The sequence below is a fragment of the Mus musculus genome, chromosome 2 (assembly GCF_000001635.26).
Source record: "Mus musculus strain C57BL/6J chromosome 2, GRCm38.p6 C57BL/6J".
In the NCBI taxonomy this organism is placed as follows: Eukaryota; Metazoa; Chordata; class Mammalia; order Rodentia; family Muridae; genus Mus; species Mus musculus.
Genome location: NC_000068.7, coordinates 5,870,832 through 5,895,445, shown reverse-complemented (window position 1 = coordinate 5,895,445; position 24,614 = coordinate 5,870,832). Strand labels below are relative to the sequence as shown.

The window sequence follows — 24,614 nt, the reverse complement described above, 5'->3', positions numbered from 1 at the left end:
CAACGGCCAGGCTAGGTCTGGGAGGAGCCTAGAGCGCATGTCACATGACTCTGTGGGCGGAGCTTGTGCGGGGACGGCCAGAGCGTGTCCCCAGCCTCCGCCGCCTAGGCCAGAGTCGTGAGGAACGGAGCGGAGGCAGCTGCGAGGCCGCGGGTGCCCGCCGGGTGTGCTGAGCCGCCGCCATGGGCAGTGAGTGTGGTGGCTGGAGCGCGAACCTCGAAGGCCGCGGGTCCTTTCGGGCTGTGGGCAGTGGAGTCGCTTACTCCTTGGGGTGGTCTTGGGTGCGGGGGATGCGCAGGCCTCGTTGGGGTCGCCACGGGCAGAGCGAGCTGGGGACCCGCCAAGGCGCCTCGGGTCAGCGAGGCCTTGCCCGGCGGGTCACGGGAACTCAGAAGTCCCGGTTTGCTCCCCTTAGGAGGCGAGGAGCGAGGATGGCGCGGGGAGGCCATTGGCTGGGGGCGGGGGGTAGTTAGCACACTCCACGGCTTGGACCACTTGGGCTTTTTCTGAATCTCAGGAAACTCATTAATTTTTAAATTATTATTCTTGAATCACGCTTCCTTGGTGTGTTGCGACGAATAAGTCTCCCTTTTTTTAAAAAAATATTTTTTATTAGGTATTTTCCTCATTTACATTTCCAATGCTATCCCAAAAAGTCCCCCATAACCTCCCCCACCAAGTCTCCCTTTTTTAAAAATGTGATTCGTAGCATGCGTTTTAGGGGAGGAAAGGCGTGTGATCAGTAGCTCAGCATTTTCCTAGATTAATTCTTCCCAGTCATTCTGTAGTGTTCATTGAAAACTGTAAGTTGGTGCGCAAGGTATGGACGAGGCCTCGCATTATAAGATCCTTCCAGGGCCCTGCCCAATCACTCACCCTCATGTATTTTCACACAGATACTTTACCTAGCAGTTCACATGTTTGTGTATAAAGGGATAACGTTGCGATGCACTCCATTGGCTAACAGTAGACATTTGGGGAAAATTGGAAAGGAAATAAGAGACCCTTGGCCTTGAATTGTGAATAAAAATGGAATTGTGCAACACGGGGAGAGGCAGTACATGGCGGCACGCAACAGCGTTTTTTGATCCTGAACGCCAGTACAGTAATTCATAAACTAGCAATAAATCTCGGAGAGTAGCCTGGGCTGAGATGGGGAAGGGAGGCGATTCTAGACAGTTTCCCAGTGTTGTGACCCATAGTTGTTGTTTTTTTAATTGCAGGTAAATGTTTTCAGAATTTAGATTTACTTTTTTTTTTTTTTTTTTTTTTTTAAAGATTTATTTATTTATTATATGTAAGTACACTGTAGCTGTCTTCAGACACTCCAGAAGAGGGAGTCAGATCTCGTTACGGATGGTTGTGAGCCACCATGTGGTTGCTGGGATTTGAACTCCTGACCTTCGGAAGAGCAGTCGGGTGCTCTTACCCGCTGAGCCATCTCACCAGCCCTAGATTTACTTTCTAAATAGTCCAAATGTACTTCTATAACAAACATGACAATTATAAATTATCACCAAAATCAGTTACTTCTACCTTTTTGGAGTCCTGCCGGAGTAGGAGGCAGTGTCTATCCCTAAACCTTGGTTTGTCTTTCATTTACTGCAGAAGTAGCCTGGGAAAGGAGTACTTTTTAATGAAATGTAGTTGACATTCTCTGAGCAATTCTTGTGTGTAAGCAAGTACCTTGATATGGCTACTTAGAGAATTACAACCTTGAAATGCAGCTAACTGAAATGGAGCGGGGAATGTGGAGGTTAAAAGGTTGTCTGTAGGAGGTGATCCTAGCTTTTTTGTTTTTTGGCTTTTTTGTTGCAGTCTTTAAGCTGTTTGAGTCAGTACTCCAGTTTAAGCTCATAACCTACTATACTATTCCTGCAGAAAGTTCCCTCCGCTGTTGTACCATTTGTTAATTACTACATTAGCTAAGTACTGTAATAAGCTATGTCTGCTTATCTTATACAGTGATGATCTGATTATTTTCTGTTGTGCATATATAAAAGGGTTGGGTTTAAACCTGAAGAAGCAAAGAAGTCACGGTGCAGGGCTGTTTCCCTGTGCTCCACAGCTATCTGGGAGCTTTGATCTTCTATAGACCTACTCACTTGAACTTGAGAACATCATGATTGTTTAATTTGGGTGGATGTGATAAACTGCTGTTACAAAAATTGTTTTTGGAATTATTCAGAGATACATTTTTAAACTCTAAATTTTTTTTTTACAGTCAAGTTTTTAGAAGTTATTAAACCTTTCTGTGCAGTTCTACCAGAAATTCAGAAGCCTGAAAGGAAAGTAAGTATACTATTTGTTAATCTAGCAGGTAACAGAGTGACTGACTTTGCCAAACCACCAAGGTTGACTTACTTAACCCAACAATTTCTGGCTGTAAGTGGAAAAACCATTACCTCCTTATCTTGCAAACAAGTATAAATCTGCTTTATGTTTTGTTTTGTTGTCTTCGAGACAGGGTTTCTCTGTGTAACAGCCCTGGCTGTTCTGGAGATCTCTCTGTAGACCAGGCTGGCCTTGAACTCACAGAGATCCACCTGCCTCTGCCTCCCCAGTGCTGGGATTAAAGGGGTATACCACCATTGCCTGGCCTGTTTTTAATTTTTAAATTACATTTATTATTCTAATATATATATGTGTTTGTGCCTGTGCAGCACTGTGCTATGGTATACATGTGACAGTCAGAAGGCAACTTTTGGGAATTGATTCTTTTCTCTTTCCCTGTGGGTCTGGGGAGGGGAGGAGGGAGAGGAGGAAGGACAGGGATGGTGGGAGGGAGATAAAGACTAGGCATGATTCTCAGTCTGTCAAAGATAGTGTTGTAAGTTATACTGTTTCCTGCCCAAGTGTTTGTTTCGATAGAGTATGCTCCTGGCCATGTTGATGCCATGTTGATGCGATAGAGTATACTCCTGGCCATGTTGATGCTTTATAGTTAGGGTAGGATTGTGCACATGGCTAGCTAGTGGGATAAGTTCTAATTAGCACCAACTGTTCTACATAATAAATTTTGCAAATGTGTAAGTATATACCTCCCTTATTTTGATTTCTTGTTTGGAAAGAAATAGAAGGAATGTGTTTTGAAGGTAGAATAACTAAATCACATTGTTCTTCAGTCACTGAGCATATCTGGAAGTAAGATACTTAAATTTTCAGAAATAATATTAATTTTAAATTTTCCAGTTACCAGACTATCCTCTTCTGTACTTTTAGTTCTTAGGGAATTAATAACAAATTGAAACATAGAGATTGATAAGACTTTTGTCAGACTTACTGTTTTATTTAGAAGTACTTTTAATTTTTAATGACTTGAGATGGTAGAGATGGCTACTCAGTTATACCTTAGACATCCTAAAGTATAACTTTTCATAGTTTATGAAATGTCCCAGGATTCCTGTGTAAAATTGTTCAGTATTTCATGAAGTCCCCTCTCTGCCTGAAACTCCTGGATCATTGGATCCTACTTTATTTTACCTCCTTTTCAGTTTCCTCTACCCTTCCACAGTGTACATGAAACACGTCTATATTTGATTATCCTTTTTGTGGCAGCCCGTAGGAGCACGTTGGAGATACAGATTTAACTAGTAAAGCTGTACTTAAATCTCTCCAATGTAATCAGCACCCAATAGACCAAACCTCAGTGTAGCAAGGGAACCCTGAACTGTGAGAAAGAAAGAGGAGAGAGCACCTTTAGAGACAGGTGTATGTAGACACTTTCTGGATGGGGCTGCAGTCTCTCAGAAGTTACTGCCAACAGTTGACAAACAGAATTTCATGAAATTAAAAATTTCTGCACAGCAAAGGAAAAGGCGAGAGGAAATCTTCACTAGCTGTACATCTGACATGAGGATTCATATCTAGAATATACTAAGAACTCAGAAAACTTACAAATAATACCTTTTGTTTTGAAAAGGAAAGACTTATGTTGGAGATGCTTGGCTGTTTATTTTAACTGCAACAAGCTAGGTTATTAGGTGTGTGCCCCAGTGGGGAATGGTTATGGTGTCATAATGTGGAATTTTGCTTTGAAATTGTTTTTTCTTGGTTTGGATTGATGATTCTTTATACTTCTGTTGTACAGATTCAGTTTAGAGAGAAGGTACTATGGACTGCTATAACACTCTTCATTTTCTTAGTATGCTGTCAGGTATGTAACAAACTGCCGAGTGCATGTCTGTATTATTTTAAGGTTTTGATTAGTAAGAATTAGAAAACTGATAATAGACTGAAATATATTGAGTGTTGCTTTTTTTGTAAGATTTATTATTTGTGTGTGTGTGAGAGAGAGTGAGAGAGAGAGAGAGAGAGAGAGAATGAGAATGAATGAATATGTGTTGTTGCCAGTGAGGCCGGCATTGGGCGTCAGATTCCCTGGAATTGGAGTTGCAGGGAGTTGTGAGCTGCCCATTGTGGGTTCTAAGAGTTGAACTTGAACTTGTGTCCTATGGAAGAACAGCCAGGACACCTAGTTTTTAAGTCATCTTTTCAACTCTGAGTTCTGCTGTTTTTATTTCTTTGTAGTCTGGTGATCAAACTCAGGATTTTGTGCATGCTAGGCAGGTGCTGTGTGACTGAGTTGCATTACGGCTGAGTATCATCATTGTCGTCATCGTCATTGTCATCATCATTGTTACTATTGTCACTATTATTACCATGTTTTGTTTTGTTTCCAGATAGGGTGTCTCTGTGTGCAGGATTTCAAAGCTGTTCTGCAACTTGCTTTGTAGATCAAGCAGGCATCTAGTGCTGGCACTGTCCACTTCATTATTGTTGTTTTTCTTGGGTGTGGATGTGTGTGCAAGTGCATGCGCCAGTATGTGCCCACACACCTCACATCTTGGACTGTGTGTGGCGACCAGAGGACAACTTGTGGGAGTTGGTTTTCTCCTTTCACCTGTGGTTTCCAGGAATTGAACTTAGGTGGACAGGGTTGGTGGCAGCTACCTTAACCTGCTGAGCTATTTTGCTGGTCCAAGTGCTGGAGAATGAAATTAAAATACTTTTATTTCTGTACTTGGTTTAATTTTGTTTTGCATGGTCAGGAAGAGAGTGGTTTTGTTGTTGCTGTTGTTTGTTTTTGTTTTTAAAATCAGAAAGTGCAAAGAAAAAAGCATGCATTTATACTATACGCTTTTAATATCTCTGAAGTTGTCCCCATATTAAAAAAATCAACTTTAGGGAGTTTTATGTACAAAATAACATTTCTAATTGTACACTTTGAAGAATTTTGACAGATGTGTGCACCCAAGAATCTATTTAGGCTGGTATGGAATATTTTTGTTGCCCTCAAGCATTCCTTATAACTCCACTATTCAGCTAGCCTTCAGTCCTAGGCAAGCTCTGATCTCCCCTTTGTCACTATAATTTGTCTTTCTTAGAATTCTGCATATATGTTGTTGTGTCTAGCATCTGACTTTATAACATTTTTGAAATTTATTCATGTTCTCAGCATGCCAGTAGTTTTATTTCTGTCGTGAATATATCATAGTGCATTCACTTAGGGGTTGGACATTTGGCTCATATTCTCTCTCTGTCTGTCTTTGTCTCTGTCTCTCTCTGTCTGTCCTTCCCTCCCTCCCTCCCTCCCTGACCCTGAAGGAGGTTTGTCTAGCTTGTATATATAGCCTTACATTCAGTGTCCCCTAATAAAAGTACCCTCTTCCCTGACATTTTATTCTAGAAACCAATGCTGTTTCTCAGGAATGTCTCATGCCATGGCCCATTTAGGCCTTGCGTTACCTACTTTCCCTGTGTTTATATAGTTGCTAAGCTGCTGCTTTTTGCCTTTCTCACGTTTGGGCAGATCTGCCCATTGTGGGTGATTTCAGCTGAATATAAAACAAGTTCTAGCCAGTTTTCTCTAGCTTCAGGGAATGGTGGGAGGTGAGATAAGCTGAGATCATTACATTAAATGCTTACAGGGCTCTGCTTTGAGTTTTTTTTTTTTTCCTTTTTTCCTTCCTTCCTTCTTTCCCTCCTTCCTTCCATTTATTTTTTTTTCTTTTTCTTCTTTTGTTGTTGTTGTTGTTGTTGTTGTTGTTGGCTGTCTTGAGAGCTTCTCACCATCTAACTATGGAGGTCTGTATTCTGTTCTAGGTTCCAGGTTATTCCTCAGTTTTCAAATGTAGCATGGCTCCATCATCTTGAGTTTTATTCTAGAGACTCACCCCATGGCTCAACTTCCTTTCCTTCTCAGCTGCTGTTTCTAATTCCTTTTAACAAAAGCAGGGAGAATGAAGGTTCCAGTAGTTTCCTGGTCTTCAGTGTGCTGCACCATGGCTCTTGGTGCGTCACATCTGTCACCTTTTTCTTACTTAGCAACTGTATGAATCACTTTCCTTGTCCTGCGACCAAACACCAGACAGAAGCAGTATCAGGAAGGGATGGGATGGTGCTCTGTGGCTCACAGCTTAAGGGTGTGGTGACACAGGGTGCCTGTCACACTGTGTCTACTGTCAGGAAACGCAGAGAGATGACTGCTGGATGCTGATACTCAGCCTGCTTGACCGTTTGACCTGCTTTAGCGCTTGATCCAACCCATGGGGTGATGTCTCCCATTCTCAGGATGGCTCCTCATCCTTCAAACTCACCTGAAAATACTTTGGTAGATAGGTTTGAGCTTGCTTCTTGGGTGATTCAAAATCCTGTCGAGTTAACACTCCGAGTTACCTATCACAGCTGCTTTGTATGTGTCTTTATTTTCCTGTAGCTTTGTAAAGTTCTGATCAGCTTTGGTTCTTTCATGTTTGTATTGTTATGTGCCAGACTGGGGACATCCTTTAACGTAACTGAAACTTGCCGTCTTGTTCACTCTCAGCAGCGAGGGTGAACCATTTGCTGAGCCAGATTTGGTCTGTGACTTGAAGTCCCGTGTCACATGTGCCTTGTTTAGCTTTGTCTTTCTACTGCTTTTGACATTTCTATTGCTCATTTTCTACATCTCCATATAGTCAGTTTAGGTTTCCACTAAAATATGCAATATTTGGGGTTTTCAGAGCATACAATACAGTAGTCAGTAGTATTGTATTAATATTAGAAGAAAGATTTTATAGAAAATAGACTTAGCAGTTTCTTTGAACATTTAAAGACTTGTAAATCTGGCGGCTCCAGAGGAAGGATAAAGTGTTGTGTTCCAGGGCCTTAGATAAGGACTGTCCTGTAGTGCTGCTAGGTGTGGCTCTCTTAGTCCTCACTTCTCTCAGGTGATGACTGTCCACAGATAAGAGAGTATACACAAACTAGCTTTTCCTTCTGCTTTACCAGTTTCATTACCTAGCTTAATAAGAGTTCAAATAGCCCAGAGATTTAGTTATTTAAAATTCTGGCAGCATATTTTGGAATTAAAAAAGCATTTAAAATTGTTTTATAGCTTTTCTTTTTTGCATTTATGTGTTTGTGTGTGCTCAGGTATGGAGGTGTGTGGCTTCCTGATTATCTAGACTCAGTGGTCAACAAGCCACAGGGGTCCTCCTGTCTGTGCCCCTTCCTGCCTTGTGGTTACAGACACATAGTGTCAAGCTGTTCTTTCCATGTGGTTGTCATGTTCATATGGAAGCACGTCACCACCTGAGCTAGCCTCCTCAGCCCCCACAGATTAATTAGCAATGTGAGTTTCTTTGTGCGTGAACCTGCAGCTTAAAGAAAGGAACGTATCATGTTTGAGAAGGGGGTTTCAGCAAATGCTGCTTGTCAGACATGGGTTGCCATAGAGGTAGATAATAGCCCATTGGTAAAGGACTTACCTAGTTAGTGCCGGGCTCTGGATTTCTCCCCAGTATGGTAAGGAAACTAAACATGGATCCTGTAATAGGCAGTAATTTGAAGTGTTTTTTTCTTTCTTTGTTTTCTCCCACCCTCCCTTCTCTCCTTTCTCCCTTCCTTCCTCCTTCCTTCCTTTTTTTCTTTCTGATTTTCTTCCTTTCCTTCCTTCCTTTCTTTTCTTGTTTGCTGTTGCTGCTTCAGTCTTCTGAGTGCTGGGATTATAGGTGTAACCCATCAGGTCTACCCAAATGTTTTTGTTTGTTTATTTCTGGATTAAAAATTAGCATGCACTAGGCGGTGGTGGCGCACGCCTTTAGTCCCAACACTCAGGAGGCAGAGGCAGGCAGATTTCTGAGTTCGAGGCCAGCTTGGTCTACAAAGTGAGTTCCAGGACAGCCAGGGCTATACAGAGAAACCCTGTCTCAAAAAACCAAAAAGGAAAAAAAAAAAGTTAGCACATATCAGGGTGTATTAGATTGCTCAAAATTCAGGGCTCTTCTGGGCTACATAGCAAGTTGTAGACCAGCCTGCTGCATTATGAAGTGAGAAAATTGTTTTAAAAAAAGAAAGAAAGAAAAAAGAAAAAATTGGGTGGGAGATGATATCTTCTGATTAGAGAATTGATAATTCCTGAAAAGAATAAGGAAGAAAAGTCAATCATGGTCTCGTCTCTTAGATATAATCAGTATTTGACCCTTAAAAAAAGATCTTTTCCAGTATTGTTTTCTATATGTATTCTTAGAGTTTTGAACTTATACTGTATAGAATTTTGAATTTTAGTTTTTATTCCAGGGTTTTGTTTGTTTGTTTGCAACAGAGTTTCTCTGTATAACAGCCCTGGCTGTCCTAGAACTTGCCTTGGTAGGCCAAGCGGGCCTTGAACTCACAGAGATCCACCTGACTCTACCTCCCAGGTATTGGGATTAGAGGTGGCACCACCATGCTGTCAGGAATATTAAAGTATCCTTGCTTTCTTAGAAATCATAAGCAGTCAGTCTCCAACAGGCATTGTAGGCCAAGCAAGTGCATTTTATTTAAGAGGGAGACTGCATGCAGAGCGCCCTTGTGTTCCACTAAGTGTTTTATGTGATGTTTCAGATTCCGCTGTTTGGGATCATGTCATCGGACTCTGCAGATCCCTTCTACTGGATGAGAGTTATTCTTGCATCCAACAGAGGTATGCACTTCTGACCTCCATCCTGCCACCAACCTCCATCCTGCCACCAACCTCCATCCTGCCACCAACCTCCATCCTGCCACCAAACAGCTGCTTTGTGGTTTTATATAGGAGAGACAAAACAAACCCATTGCTTAGGAGGAGAATCCAGCTTGTAATAATAACAACACTGGCGTGTGTGTGTGTGTGTGTGTGTGTGTGTGTGTGTGTGTGTGTGTGTACACTTATGTGTGCATGTGCGTGCACATAGTGAAGGTCACAGGTTGACTAGTGTTTACCTCAATCACTCTCTACCATATATATTTTAGAGATGTTTCACTATGTAATCCTTGCTGGCCTGGAACTCTTTATGCAGATAATGCTGGCCTCTACCTCTGATATATCCTCCTGCCTCTGCCTCCTAAATACTGTGATTAAAGGTGTGTGCCATCATGGACCAGTTTCCTCTTGTATGGAGACTGGGTCTCTCATTTGAACTTAGGACTTGCAAGTTCTGATGGTCTAGCTAGCTTACTCTAGACAACCCATATTGTGTCCTGAGAGCTTAGGTTACAGGAGGTACATGGATGCTGGAGATCTGAACTCTGTACCTCATTTGTGCAACAAGCCCTTTACCCACTGAGCCATCTCCTCAGCCCCAACTTAGGGTTTTTCCATATAAAATCCCATGATTTGCAGTGGCAGGGAGGTGACGTACTTGAGTTGGAGTTTAATTCTTGGACCAGTGGGAGAGGAAAGCTTGAGCCAAAGCCCTCAAGTCTACAACAGCACGACACACACAGACTGGGAGATAGTGGATGAGGGTGCTAGCATAGCAGTGAGGCTCACCAGGAGTTGGGGCTGCATCATGAGGCTGCTTGAGTTTCACAAATAGTGGTTGCATGGTTGGGGGAAATACTCTAAATGATGGCAGTTTTTGGTAGTTGTTTTTAGGATATAAGAGTAATATTGGTTCATTTACTAATTAAAATGTGTGTGTGTGTGTGTGTGTGTGTGTGTGTGTGTGCTCACTCGAGTCACAGTGAGCATGTGAGAGCCAGAGGGGCTGTGGAGCTGCTCTTTGCTTCTTCACCTTCACATGGGTCATAGGGACTGAACTCAGGTTCCCAGGCCGTGCGTTTCCTCACTGAGCCAGCTTACTAGCTCCACCCCTTCTTATTTTCTGCCAAATTTATTAACAGTTTAGAATATTCTAGTTGCACTCCTCCCCCCTAACCCCCCACCAGCCTCATCCTCCTGTTGAGTCCGGGTCCGATTTTCATGTCTTCTTTTTCCTTTCTTAGTTTATTTTTATGGGTGTTTTGCCTGCATGTATAACTCTGTACCACATGCAAGCCCATGGAAACTAGGATAAAAATCCTCTGCAAGTGGAGTTGCAGATAGCTGTGAACTATGAACTACTGTGTGGGTTCTGGGAATCAAACTTGGGTCCTCTAGACCTGCTGAGCCTTCTCTCCAGCCCTCCTGTTTTGTTTTTGCTTTGTGTTCTAGTGGGCTTGGTGTATAGTGGTCCACTGGGACGTGAGTCAGTCACCAGCAAGTTACTGGGACCACTGAAGACAAGTGGGCAGTGGCTCAGTTTTGTGCAGCCTTTTTACACCATCAGTGTCTCCTGTGGATTCATGAGTGCCACGGCCATAAGGCACACATACGACAGCATTTTGCAGCCTTTCTCCCCATTATCCAACTCTTAGTTCTTCCCACCCCTTTTCTGAGATGTGGATGGTGGTGGTGACAAGGTCCTTTCTCTTGAAGGCTGAGCAGAGTAGCTCAGGACATTGGCCAGGCACAAGTGTCACTGTAGAGAGCAGCTGCTTTATTCACACTGACACAGCACTCACTGATCTGTGCAGTCACTGATGCTTGGAAGTTTTATAAAGTCTTCAATGCATCAGCATTTATAAAATGTACCAACATATATATGGTGCACATTTCTGGGATATGGGTACATTTCAGATATTCATCCAGACCTTTCCTTTGCCTATTCATTTATATTTATGTGTTTAAAAATAGGATGTACATATCCAAATCCATATATTCATTCACACATACATATGTACTGTTCCTTTTTTTTAATGTTTTTAGTGAGTTACTTCACTTAATGGGCATATTACAGTATGAGAATATAATTAACTTATTTAATCATTGATTCTACAAACATTTTTTTAAAGATTTATTTATTTATTTTATGTGAGTATATTATTAACACCAGAAAAGGACATCGGATCCCATTACAGATGGTTGTGAGCCACCATGTGGTTGCTTGGAATTGAACTCAGGACTTCTGGAAGAGCAGTCAGTGCTCTTAACCACTACTGAGCCATCTCTCCAGCCCCCAACAAGCATTTCTTGATCTTACTGTGTACCACTTGCTGAGTGTAGCACCTAGGACAATAGCCTGAGCCTCCAAAGGATTCACCCACCTGTGATCCTAGCACTTAGGAAGTAGAGGCAGGAGAATTGGGACTTCAAAGTCTTCCCTGGCCACATAGATAGTTTTAGGGTAGCCTAGGCTAAATACTATGCCTCTGTCATAGAAACAAATAGGGTTTGGTGAGATGGTGCAGCAAAGATCAAGCATTTGCTACCACGCTTGATGATCTGTGCGTTTATTCTCCAGGACCCTCATGATGGAAGGAGAGAACTAACACAAGGCAGAATTGCACTGTATCAAATGTGTGCCCAGACACATACACTCTCCCACACCAGACAAGTAACAAAGTGAAAGAGTTTACAGTAAAAGGTTTATATGATCTGAAGAGAAACAAGATTATAATAAGTAAAGAAATATGATTGAAGTCTAAATAACCCACAATTTTAGTGTAAGTTTTAAAAGCAATGATTCCTTTTTTCCTCTCCCTCTTTGTGCTGGAGAGTAAATATTGCATGTGCTAGGCAGGTATGCTAGCTATGCCCCCACCTCTGTTTATTTATTCTTTTTAATTTTGTGTTGCTGGCAGTTAAACATTAGGGCCTTACATGTTAGACTGTATTCTACCACAAAACTATGTTATATGCTATAAATTACAAATATAAATGTATTTGTGAATAAGCGCACATGCATGTCGGTCTGTATTTAGAAGTCAGAGGCCAACTCTTAGGAATCCGCTTTCTCCTTATACCGTGCAGGCCATGGGAACTGTACTCAGCTTGTTGATCGTGCTGGCATGTGCCTTTACTGACTTAGTCATCTTGCTGGCCCCTAGCCTCTTGATTTTTACATTTTCTTTTTCTGCTTTGATGCAGGACATTGAACCCAGGGTCTCATGTTCTCTACAACTTAGCTGTACCTGCCAGACCCAAAAGGTTTCTTTTAAAAAGTCCTTCATATTTTAAGTTTAGAATTTATAGAAATTAAAACTTTTATAGCATAACACTTTTAACCTATTGCATTGTTGCTAGTTGTTAATAAATGGTCTTTTATTAATGAAGGAATCAATGGAAGTTTGGTAATATTTAAACACATTTATTAAATGTTGAGGGCTAGGATGCTCTGAACTGAAGTGTATTATATATAAAGTTATTTACTCTTTGTCCCTTCCTTTATAGGAACATTGATGGAATTGGGTATTTCCCCAATTGTAACGTCTGGTTTGATTATGCAGTTGTTAGCTGGAGCCAAAATCATTGAAGTTGGAGACACACCCAAAGATAGAGCTCTGTTCAATGGAGCCCAGAAATGTGAGCGATCATAAAATTAAAGAGCTTTTTCCAAGTTTGAGTATGTTTGTGGTAAAGATGTTTCCTAGTTTTTTGGTTCTATTGTTTTTTTGTCTTTGGTTGTAAGCATATACTCCTTTTTTGTCAGTATTTGGTATGATCATTACCATTGGGCAAGCCATTGTGTATGTCATGACGGGGATGTACGGGGACCCTGCGGAAATGGGTGCTGGGATCTGTCTCCTTATCATTATTCAGGTAAGAAATCCTGTGTTTTCATACACTAATCGAAACAGTTTGGCACCTTTATCTAACAGTTTTTTTGGTGAATTATATAAATCATTTCCTACAGAATTATTTAATTACAGTATTATTACTGAAATGACATAATGTGTTGATGTAAAAGAGTTTATTCTAATTCTAATAGCTTCATAGTCTGTCACTGTAACAGATGCTGCTCTATCATTGCTCTATGATGTTCATTTTCCACATTCGGATGTCTCTGAAATCAACTGTACTCCCTCAGTTAACAGAACATTCCTGTTGTTGCCGGCCAGGTGGCAGTGATTGGGCATTTGTTGCCTTTGGGTGGCTGTCAGCTTGGCCATAGTGGCTGAGATTAGCATCCTAGCTGTTACTTTATGCCCTGTTGGTACAAAAGATGTTTGAGTTTACTTGTTGACTGAAATCACTTGAGAAAACCCATTGTGAATGAAGCCCAGTATTGTGGCAGACACCTGGAGTCCCACTTGTTTGGGAGGTTGCAGGAGAGGATTTCTTGAACTACCAATTAGAGACAAGCATATGCAAAATTAAACTGTTATCATGGAAATGAAATTTGCTAATCTCAGAAAGTACATTAACAATAAGCTAGATGAAAAACAGCTGTCTAGGCAGTGGTGGCGCACACCTTTAATCCCAGCACTTGGGAGGCAGAGGCAGGCGGATTCCTGAGTTCAAGGCCAGCCTGGTCAACAGCATGAGTTCCAGGACAGCCAGGGCTACACAGAGAAACCCTGTCTCGAAACACCAAAAAAAAAAAAAAAAAAAGAAAGAAAGAAAGAAAAAGAAAAGAAAAACAGCTGTCACCATCTGAAATAAATTGGCTGTAATAAGACATTTTGTTGTAGTTGAGCTGGCAGGCCTCAAACTTGGAGGCTTTTGCCTCTGCATGAGGCTTACATTTTAGGGATTTACCAGGGTATCTAACTCTTTTCTTTCTTACTAGAATACAAAACTATGATATTCTAAATAATTAAAGTGCCAGCAAAATACCATATACCCTCACATACATGTGTTCCATGGAGGATGGATGGATTTATATATTTATTGATTGATTTATTGATTTATGGCAATGCCCTATAGCTGGGCTGTCTCCGACTCACAGTACAGCTGATGATAACCTTGAGCTCTGCTCCTCCCATCCCTATGTCCACTAGGAATTCGCTAGCATTATTTATGTGCTGTATACCATAACTGTTTTGTGCAGGACTGGGGAGTGAACCTAGAACTTTGTGCATGGTAGTCAAGCTGCCAACTTAGCTACAGACCCAGCCCTTTATGGGCTTCCAAAATGGATAGTTCAGAATTGAATTTTTAAAGACCAACATAATTTTGACTATATAAAATGTTCAGAGGATTTTTTTTCTTGTTAAAAATTTAAGTTAATATGATATGTATACTAGAGTCCTGGCTACTGTGGAGACTTACTTTATTTACCGTTTGAAATTAGAATTAATTTAGGTTTTTTTCCCTAATAGTTCAAAAGATCAAGTTCTGATTTTTGAAATAGTCTCAAATGCCAATATTTGGGAAATAAATGGCTATCTCAGATGGGCATAATTTACCTTTTTTGTCTTTTCTTTCTTCTTTTTTAATGAGCAAGTCAGTGAGCCTGACTCAGGACATGGTTAGTCTGTCAAGTATCTGTTTGCATGGTTAATAATATGGCCTTTATTCGGCTATAACTGCTTTGTCTGTGACTAGGACCAGATTTTTAATGGATTATTGAGTCTTTGGTAACTTGGTAAGGCCTAGTGAGTGCTCTTCCAGTGTAAGATGTGTTTCCCAAGAGAATAATAGTTCCTTTATTTCTCCATTTACAAATCACTTGTTTGACACATTATAGCTGTTGGGACTTGGAGATGGAAGAACTGCAGAGGATGGGGAGAGAAGATCCTATGGACACTGACTTTAGTGTCCTTCAGTGCTTAGGGTTCTATATATTGCTGGTGCCGTGCTGAAGAGACTACTGATAGGACATCATGCTTGGTTTTGTTTCTTTAAAGCAATGTGTGTCAAACCCTTTGGGGATGAAGGACCCTTTCTTGGGGGTTGTATATCAGAATCTTACATTACAATTGCAGTTATGAATAGCAGTGAAAGCCATGTTATTGTTGGAGATGAACGTAACATGAGGAGCAGTATTAAGGGTCATAGCATTAGGAAGGCTGGGAACCACTGGTCTCACATTTGCTTTTTGTAGCCAATGAAGATTTACACTTTTAGAGATGAGGGTTGGATCCAGGGCCTTGAGAACACCAAGTACGCACTGCTGCTGAGGTACTCCCTTAGTCTAAAGTCGTCTTGACTTTAAAAGACATTCAGGCCAGGCAGTGGTGGCGCACACCTTTAATCCCAGCACTCTCGAGGCAGAGGCAGGCAGATTTCTGAGTTCATGGCCAGCCTGGTCTACAGAGTGAGTTCCAGGACAGCCAGGGCTACACAGAGAAACCCTGTCTCGAAAAACCAAAAAAAAACAAAAACAAACCAAAACAACAAAAAAAGACATTCAGAACTAGTATTAAACTCTGGGAACGTTTTGTAGCAGTGTGATTTCCCTGGTGCTTCCTTACGCTAGACTTAGGGTCATGGAATGTAGCTGGGCAGCTGTTCATTTAGGTGAGGTGCCTTACAGCACAGCTTGCGCATTGAAACTGACAAATGCAGTTCAGGATATTTTGGTGTTTCTTTTAGACATTCAGAAATCTCATTTCTAAGAAGGAATGAGAAAAAAATATGTATTAAGTTGTTGATATAACTGGTATATAATGTAATAACTTCTTTTAGTGTTAATGTATAAAGAAAAATGCCATGTTTGATTGTTGGTGGGCAGTGACCCATTTGTGTCTTTTCAAGGGATTGCTTACATTGAAAATATGTGGCTACACTGAAGAGCCATTGGATCAGTGTGTGTTCACCTAGAAACGTAGGGTTTTGAGAACTGTTTGCATGCTGTTACGGAAGGTATTTCTCACTTTGTTTTTGTTTCACTCACATAGTGCTCTGTCCACTAATTGGGTTTGAAATCTAAATTGGGTCTTGATTGAAATTAAAAACAAAATACAAAGTGGCATTGTCCATGGCACATAATAAAGGTGAGTATGTTTTTGTCAAGCTTAGTGGCATGGGTGTGGCCACACGAGGTTGACACCTAGTGTGACTTTACGTCCACACAGGGAGCATCCCACATGCACACTTGCCACTGTTCTGGTCTCAGCGGGCTCCACGGAGAGTCTGCCATCGTCTTCTGCTTCCTCTTCCTCAGGCACACACACTTACTTACTTACTATTTATTACTATCTTTTTTCCTATTTCTTAGACTGCATAAACCGTTTCTCATTTAAATTTATTTATACATTACTCCTCCTGGAAAAGATGAATGTCATTTCCAAAGGGTGACTTGTAGGCCAACATTATTCTGCATGGAGGGCTCAGGTAAACGTTGTGTGTCTCTGTATTTATGACTGGGAAGACTCAATGATCATTACTTAACTGTGGCCAAGATAAAATCTAGCCCTCAACCAGTAAAAGGCTACCATGATCTATCTCCCTTAGTTTGAGAACTATGCCCCTTTTCCAGTTGATTAAAAGTTAAACTAAAAGTTTAATTTTGGCCACAGTTAAGTAATGATCATTGAGTATTCCTAGTCATAAATACAGTAAGTTAGGCTTTGTACAAGCACTGAAATGGCATCTAGGGTGTGCAAAGTAAGCTTGCACAAAAGTGAAGGTGGGCTGCTTGAACTGGGAGGAATCGAAGCTGCTTCCTTCAGTAGGGAGAGTGTAAAGTAGGGACCTGTGGCAGCAGGAAGGTAGGGCTCACAGCACGCCTCACTTCCCTCTAGATGATGTTATGTCAGTCGAGAAGGAGCCACATGACTGAAACTTGATTTTATTGATACATGTTTTTATAGGCATGTCTTCTCCAAGAATAGCCATAAGTTAAATTTAGTATGTTTTCATTAAAAAAATGAGCTTGAAAACACAGTAAGATCTTAACTTTTCAAACTTATATTCACTCTTTGTTATAAGTATAAAATAATTTTTTTATGTTGTTGTGCTGTAGTTTTTTTGGCTTATTCTATACATACTATGTTATATAGAAAATATATACAGTACTTTGTAAAAAGTGTCAATCTCATTCCCTAGGAGTAGAGGGTTTCTTTTAAGCTTTCTGTAATTTATTTGGCTTTTTACTTACATGGAAGTATTTGGGATATTTTGTTTCTTCACACCCAACTCTAAGATTATTATTTAATGTAATGTGCTTTTCCCACCCCATGGGCCCAATTTAAACTTTGTAAGAGAAACTATTCAGATGGTGTACCTTAGGTGAAATGTTTGCTGTACAATGAGGCACTATTCCTAGTTCTCTGACTTTCAGAACTGGCCTCTGACTAGTAGAGCAGCTCAGAAGCTGCACACGCCGCAGCGATGATGAGCATCGCTCAGGTCTGATACTGGGAATGCGCACACTGTGAACAGCCCCGCGTCCGCCCCCTCCTGAGTGTTTCTTGCTTCTGCTCACGTGCGTTTCTTTCCCCACAGTTGTTTGTTGCTGGTTTGATTGTGCTGCTGTTAGATGAGCTGCTACAGAAGGGTTACGGCTTGGGGTCTGGGATTTCCCTCTTTATTGCCACCAACATCTGTGAAACCATTGTCTGGAAGGCCTTTAGTCCCACTACCATTAACACTGGCAGAGGTACATCGCACAGTGACTGCAACTGCACGAGTTTTGCTGGATGTATGCTGAAAATGAGTTCAGAATGCAGCAGCACATGCCTGTAGCCACTCCAGTCTGCTACCCCAGGGGACCATGGATGCTAAAGGTTTAAACTTACTGAGCAGAGATGTGTGAAGTATGCAGTAGTAAGTCCAAAAGAGTGCATTCTAACCTCTGCTTGTTTAAAGTTCCAGTGGTTGCAAACAGTATTGTAATTTTGACCTTTGACCTTTGACCTTGCTTAAGCCATTGCTGCTAGAGCCATTTACCTCCCTGAATGCAGCGGAGGGTGGGACAGCAAGGTACTGGATTATGATTTAGCCGTCCTGGGGAGCACTCACACCCTTGCCTCTAACTGGCTTTGTAATAGCATCTACATTTTGCAAGATTTCAGTCTTTCCCCGTATCCTTTCCAACTTCTCAGTTGTCTTCCTGTCCTAACTAGTCATTGTCTAACTTGGATCCTTAAGAGACTAGCGCTGATAGTTTATTAACTTTCTGGGTGCGGTGAGCTAACAGCAGCGTGGTAGATGACATACCTGCTCTGAATCTGACATCTGTATTCTGCTTTGCCACTGCTGCTTATCAGCCCTGAAAGGACTTCCCCTGTTCCCCTAGAGTAAAGGCGAGGCAATCCTTTATGAATTAGAATTGCAGGTTTATGTTGAAATTTGCCTCCATGATAGAAGTATGTTTAGAATCCATACACATGGTTATGCCATAGATCCGTACAACATAGAATCATAAACTGCTAAATTGACTCGAGGTTGAAGTTACTTGTGTAGAACTGTGGAAGAGGCGTCCACAGTTCATTCCTGTTTTGCTTTCTCAGGTACGGAGTTTGAAGGTGCAGTCATAGCTCTGTTTCATTTGCTGGCCACCAGGACAGACAAGGTGCGAGCCTTGAGGGAGGCTTTCTATAGGCAGAACCTCCCCAACCTCATGAACCTCATCGCCACAGTGTTCGTGTTTGCTGTCGTCATCTATTTTCAGGTACGTGGAATGTCTCACTGGGAACATTCACTTTCTTGTAACAAGGAGAATGCTCTTCAAAAGGATGGTGTCTAACAAGTGATGTTTCAAGAACCATTCTTTAAACTCTAGTTTGAAGGTGGGAAATATTGCCATAAAAGAGGAACAGAGGCAGGCTGTTGGGGGAGGACTGTTTGAGACATGTCCTGTCACTGGCTCCCCCCACCCCACCCCACAGCTACCTTTCCCTCTGCGCACTCTTTGACATGGACCACCTCTTATTCTTAATTTCAATTTCAGGGGTTTCGTGTTGACTTGCCCATTAAGTCGGCACGGTATCGTGGACAGTACAGTAGCTATCCTATCAAGCTCTTCTACACGTCGAATATTCCCATAATCCTCCAGTCTGCCCTAGTTTCAAACTTGTACGTCATTTCCCAGATGCTGTCTGTTCGATTTAGTGGCAACTTCTTAGTAAACTTACTAGGACAGTGGGCCGTGAGTATGTTTATTTTTATTAAGTATTTAAAATTTGTATTTTATAGTTGTATTTTTAGCTGATTAAGATAGATATTGAAACAATTTGAAATTTATTTACCTGTACCATTTTATTTTGAAAATTTGGTAAATGTTCTAAGATTAATAATTTCCTATATAGGAAGCATTTTTATGTGTATCATTTGAATAGCTTTTTAGGCTAAAAAAAATCATAAATGTGCTTTCCTAACAGTGATTTTCTATTTTGTAGTCTTTGTTGTTTAGAGACATGGTCTCATGCTGTAACTCAGGCTGACTAGGGAGTCTTTCTGCCTCCTTCTCTGTTTGTAGGAATCACAGACTTGTGCCACCACATCTGGCCTCTTGTCATCTTGTTCTGATGTCTGTTATACCATTTTCTATTTGCCAATATAGGGAAAGGAGAGCTATTTACAGATAATTGTAAAAATGGGGATAAAGAGTCATTTTTTCTATCGTTCTCTCATTTTTCATGACCTGAATGGCAATAAAGCAGCTTGCGTTTGACTGTGCTGGAGACGGGCATGGAGTTATTAACAAGACTGGAAACTGGAACCGAATCCATTAAATCCAAAGCAGGAAAAGAATCTACACAGCTTTATTTTTAAAGCAATCCAGCCAAAATTTGATCATATAAAAGGAGTATTTTCCCTCTTATAATTACAGAATTAAAAGGGCAATCTCCCAGTTTTTCTTTATTCATTTATGGAAACTCTATAATTTGCCTTATGCCAAAAAAATATTAGTATTTAGTCCTTCTTGAAATATAGTGCTTATTCTAGATAAGTATGCTAAAGTGTATAACTGGGCCAGTGAACTTTTTGTTGTTAGTGGTTTGGTTTTGTTTTGTTTTGTTTTGTTTTGTTTTGTTTTGTTTTGTTTTGTTTTGTTTGAGGCTCAGGCTGGCCCTAGCCACTTGATACACACTTGACTCAGCAAAAGCTTTCTGAGTGCTGGGATTATAGGTGAGTTCTTCCATGCCTGCCTGCCTGCCTGCCTGGCTTCATTCATTCATTCATACATTTATTTATTTATTTAAAGTTGTTCAAGAAAAGGTTTTTTTGTGTAGCCCTGTCTTTGACCCGGAACTCACTCTGTAGACCAAGCAGGCCTTGAACTCAGAGAGATCTGCCTGCCTCTGCTTCCCTAGTGCTGGATATAAAGGCTTGTACCACCACCGCCTGGTGTACTTGCATTCTTAATACTGGAAAATGGAACAGGGAGTGGAGAGACATTTCAGATTCTAAATATAACCAGAGATTAATTATAATTTGTTCTGTGTCTAGCTTCAAGATTTTGTAGATGTATGTTTTTAAAACTCATTCTTCTGTTAATGACACTGAGTGTCTTACACAAAGTGAAGTACATAATTCTGAAGGAATGAAGGATGTAAACTTAACTCCAAAAATTGTATAGGCTCATTGGCTATAGGGCTGGTGAAACGGCTCCGCAGGTAACGGTGTTTTCTGTGCAAGTGTAATACTCCTGAGTTTGATCCTCAGATTCCGTGAAAGGGTGGTAGGAGAGAAACAGTTCCACAGAGTTGTCCCTTGACCACCACATATGCACTGTGCCAAACACCTACCAACCCACAGACATCATACGCTCTACATAGTAATAAAGCTTAAGTTAAAACATTGTCATAGATTTTGAAAAATTCAAACATAAATTCTAGTCATGACAACTGTAGTCTCAAATTCTCAAGAAGCTAAAGTAGGAGATTACTTCATGATTTTTGGGTCATCTTGGGCAACATGGTGAGACCTCATGTCAAAACGAAAACAAATCTCAAGGTCTAAGGTGCAATTAATTCATTGTAAGGCCTAAGCTTGATACTAGAAGGTCCTGGGTGTGGTCCTCAGTGACAAACAAAACCCTCTTCTCAGCCAGTCAGGTTGACTCCGTTTCTTCAACTCTTGTCTCGTAGGATGTCAGTGGGGGAGGGCCTGCTCGCTCCTACCCTGTTGGCGGCCTTTGTTACTATCTGTCTCCTCCTGAGTCTATGGGAGCCATATTTGAGGATCCTGTTCATGTAGTTGTATATATTATCTTCATGTTGGGGTCATGTGCATTCTTTTCTAAGACGTGGATAGAAGTTTCTGGTTCTTCAGCCAAAGATGTAAGTATGTGGCGAGTGAAAAATAACTTTGTAAAAGTCATAGTATTTGGGTATCAAACCTGTTACAGTTTTAAGCTTTGTTCATACATTCTTGGTAGTGAGACCCCAACAGGCTAAAAGTTGGTTCTTCTGAACTTTTGTGATCCTCTGCAACTCAGTTCTACTCAAAAAAGCCTCTTTAGTATCCAGTCCCTCTTCCCAGAGTTAATTGGGATGCTGAGAGCACACACAGATACAGTCACATGGTCAGAGCATGCCTGGCAGCATGCAGGCCTCCATTTCCTTATGGTCAGGGGAGGGACACTGTGCCAGCATTGTAGGGCTTAGGTTTTCTGTGTAGAAAGCAACAAAATGAAAATAGTTTCATTTCAAAAGTTATTTTTTCTTTTCCTTTTTTTTTTGGCCAGGTGGCCAAGCAACTTAAAGAACAGCAGATGGTGATGAGGGGTCACAGAGATACCTCCATGGTCCATGAGCTGAACAGGTAAGGTCACAAGATCATTTCTTCCTAAGATGATGTTAGTCTTGTCATCTCTAAAGGTCATTGCTTTGTTCATATTTATTGTTTTCTGCTCTTCACAAGAGAACTGAAATTTAACTAAAACTTGTCTTCCACAAAATGTTGGCCCTTTTATAATCCTTTAAACTTAGTTTTTGAAAACATCATTCCTGTCACCTCCTCCTTCTGTCTTTCAGATTTACAGCATCTTTCTGTCTCCTCGCACATACACTTTGCTAAGTGTGTGTGTGTAAACACAACCTTCTCAGTCTCACAATGGCACACATGGTTTCAGAGCTGCCCATTTGGTGGTGGGTAGGGTGGCCAGCTGGGCCTTCTTCCCTGGGGAAGACTCTCTCCTGCTCTCAGGGTTCCATAGTCACCTCGTTCTTTGGGTTGGGACCCTCTCCACGTTAGCGTGTCTGTTGCTGTTGTCCTTATTCAGATCTTGTTTAGGCATGTGTCTTAGGGTTTCATTGTTGTGAAGAGACACCATGACCACAGCAACTCTTGAAAGGAAAACATTTAATTGCGGATGACTTACAGTTTCAGAGGTTTGGTCAAACACACAAGTCTATGGGGAACATTGAAACCACCACATCAGCCTATATAATTTTAAATTGAGACTGTGCTTTCATTGGTCACTCCAGTGTTAAAATGATACATATTAGTAGTTCTCAGTGTTGACTGGCTGCATATGTAACTACCAGGGAGCTTCGAAAACACTGATACCCCCAGCTCCAGGAAATAGAATTTGTTCCCAGGCATCTGGTATTTGGGTTTTGTGATTTTACTTAGATAAAATTCATATACTACTTAATGCATTCAGTTGAAATGCAGTGTACACCTGTAACTCGAGCACTTGAGAGGCTAATGCAGGATTGCTGCAAGCTAAAGGCCAGCCTGGGCTATCCATTGAGTACCAGGCTAGTAACAATGAAACCTAGTTGTATGTGGATTGCTATTTCTTTAGTAGTTTCTTGAACTGGCACTAGTGTTCCTATCTTGTTTTATCTTATGTATATGAGTGGCTTGCCAATGTATACCTATGTGTCTGGTTTGAAACTTACTTTTCACCCCACAAAAGGGAATTTAGGGTTACCTGTTTTGTTTAAGAACATGAAATATTTAGTCAGCTATGATGCCACATGGCTCTTTAATATGAAACTCTGGAAGTGGAGGTAGGATGCTATATGAGATCCAGACACAAACCCCTTCCCCCACCCCCAAATTATAGTTAGGCACGGTGCTTTATTAATGTGATCTCAGTATTTGGAAACTGAAGCAGGTGAATTGCTATGAGTTCTAGGCCAACCAGGGGCTACAGAGACATGTCTGAAAAAAATATATACTATATATGCTGTAACATACAATACATATATAGAGAGTATAAATTTTTGTGTATATACATACAAATAACATATATTGTATATATCTATGTTACATATATGTATAATAAATTTCAGTCTAAAATTCTAATCATGTCCTAAAAATTGCACTGCCTGTGGGTATTACAAGTTTTTAAATTTGGTGGTTTGAAATCATTGCTTTAATCAGTCTCCTCTCTCGTGTACAATACTTCAGTAGTGAGGACTGCTCCGACAAGTTTATATTGAGGGAATCATTTCTTGCAAAACTGTGCTGCTTCTAGCTATTGTGTTCTTTCCTTGTTTCCCAGTGCCTGACAAAGGTCTTTTGTCTTTTAGGTACATCCCCACAGCAGCTGCCTTTGGGGGTCTGTGCATCGGTGCCCTGTCAGTACTAGCAGACTTCCTTGGGGCCATTGGCTCTGGTACTGGAATTCTGCTTGCAGTCACTATTATTTATCAGTATTTTGAAATATTTGTTAAGGAACAGGCTGAAGTTGGTGGAATGGGTGCTTTGTTTTTCTAAATGTTCATCTATTTCTTTGTGTGTGTGAAAGGGAAAATATTTTGACATACTGTTTCTGTCAAATAATGCTGGTTCCCCTTTCTTCCCTCAGTTTGTTGTTTTCAGTGCTCACTGTCCCATTTCTGAAGTGGGCACAGAGCTAAGCCTGTGTGCAGCATCAGTACCAGCTGCCTTAAAACTGAAGTTTACATTATTTGTTGACACTGTCCATCTAGTGTTAGCCATGACGCTGGGAAGCAGTGTATCTGCCTCGCTGTTGGTCAGACAGCAAGACAGTGATGTGGATTAGCTTCGCACACAACATTCAGAACACTGAATATTCCCTTGTTTAAAAATAAGTGCAGTGCAGATTGCCACTTTCCAGTATTTTGAGCTTCCCTAATGAGTTATGGAGCATTTATATCTAATGTATATTTTAGATAATTTTTATACTTTTTTAACTCATCAGCCCCACCCCTACTTGATTCATCCTATCCCCAAACTGCCACTCAGCCTGGATGGGCAAAAATCAAGCATTGAAGTTATTTCTGTCACTGGACACAATTGCTTCCAATTCCCTTTTCTGCTTTTCATTTGTCCTCTTTTCCTGGTGACAGCTACGAGTGCTGTCCAGCTGTATTGGCCATGCCTTCTACTCCAATGCCCCCAAGTATTTCCTCTCTCCCCTCGTCCCCAAAGCAAGACCCAGTTCTCAAGCAGTGTCTGTAGTTGAGTGGAAGTGAGCAATGAGTATTCATGCAAGGACTTCATGTCTGTGATATGCATAGCAGGACCCAAGTGTAAACAGTAGACAATAAACTTTATTTAAGAAAACTGTTGCAGTTGTGATGAAAAATAAAGAGATTCCTATTAAGTGTTCTCTAAGAGTATTTCTGTAGGTTCACTGTATTTCTACAGAGCAGATCTGCATATGCTTGAGAGGGTCAAGTATGGTCATATTTTAGTTCTAAATTACTCAATGGCAGGAGCTAGGGTCCTTGGGAAACATTTTACTCTTCATTTG

General features: G+C 41.0%; 1 protein-coding gene across 7 annotated transcripts; it reads left to right on the top strand.

Moving 5' to 3' along the window:
* The first annotated feature begins 13 nt into the window (after nt 1-13).
* On the top strand, nt 14-24,469 carry Sec61a2 (Sec61, alpha subunit 2 (S. cerevisiae)). Of its 7 annotated transcripts, none has more exons than XM_017319150.2 (13): nt 31-189; nt 2,225-2,292; nt 4,091-4,156; nt 8,869-8,947; nt 12,497-12,628; nt 12,756-12,865; nt 15,746-15,853; nt 17,438-17,591; nt 18,445-18,605; nt 18,885-19,082; nt 21,028-21,219; nt 21,627-21,703; nt 23,425-24,469. In XM_017319150.2, the coding sequence occupies exons 7-13, from the start codon at nt 15,839-15,841 to the stop codon at nt 23,609-23,611; spliced, it is 984 nt and encodes a 327-aa protein (XP_017174639.1). In that variant the 5' UTR covers nt 31-189; nt 2,225-2,292; nt 4,091-4,156; nt 8,869-8,947; nt 12,497-12,628; nt 12,756-12,865; nt 15,746-15,838; the 3' UTR covers nt 23,612-24,469. The 7 variants fall into 7 exon arrangements, 6 of the variants coding, with proteins under 6 accessions (NP_067280.1, NP_001343340.1, XP_017174639.1 ...); XM_030251912.1 differs by having other exon boundaries at nt 17,438-17,758; NM_021305.4 differs by lacking the exon at nt 15,746-15,853 and having other exon boundaries at nt 14-189.
* The last annotated feature ends 145 nt before the right edge of the window (nt 24,470-24,614 follow it).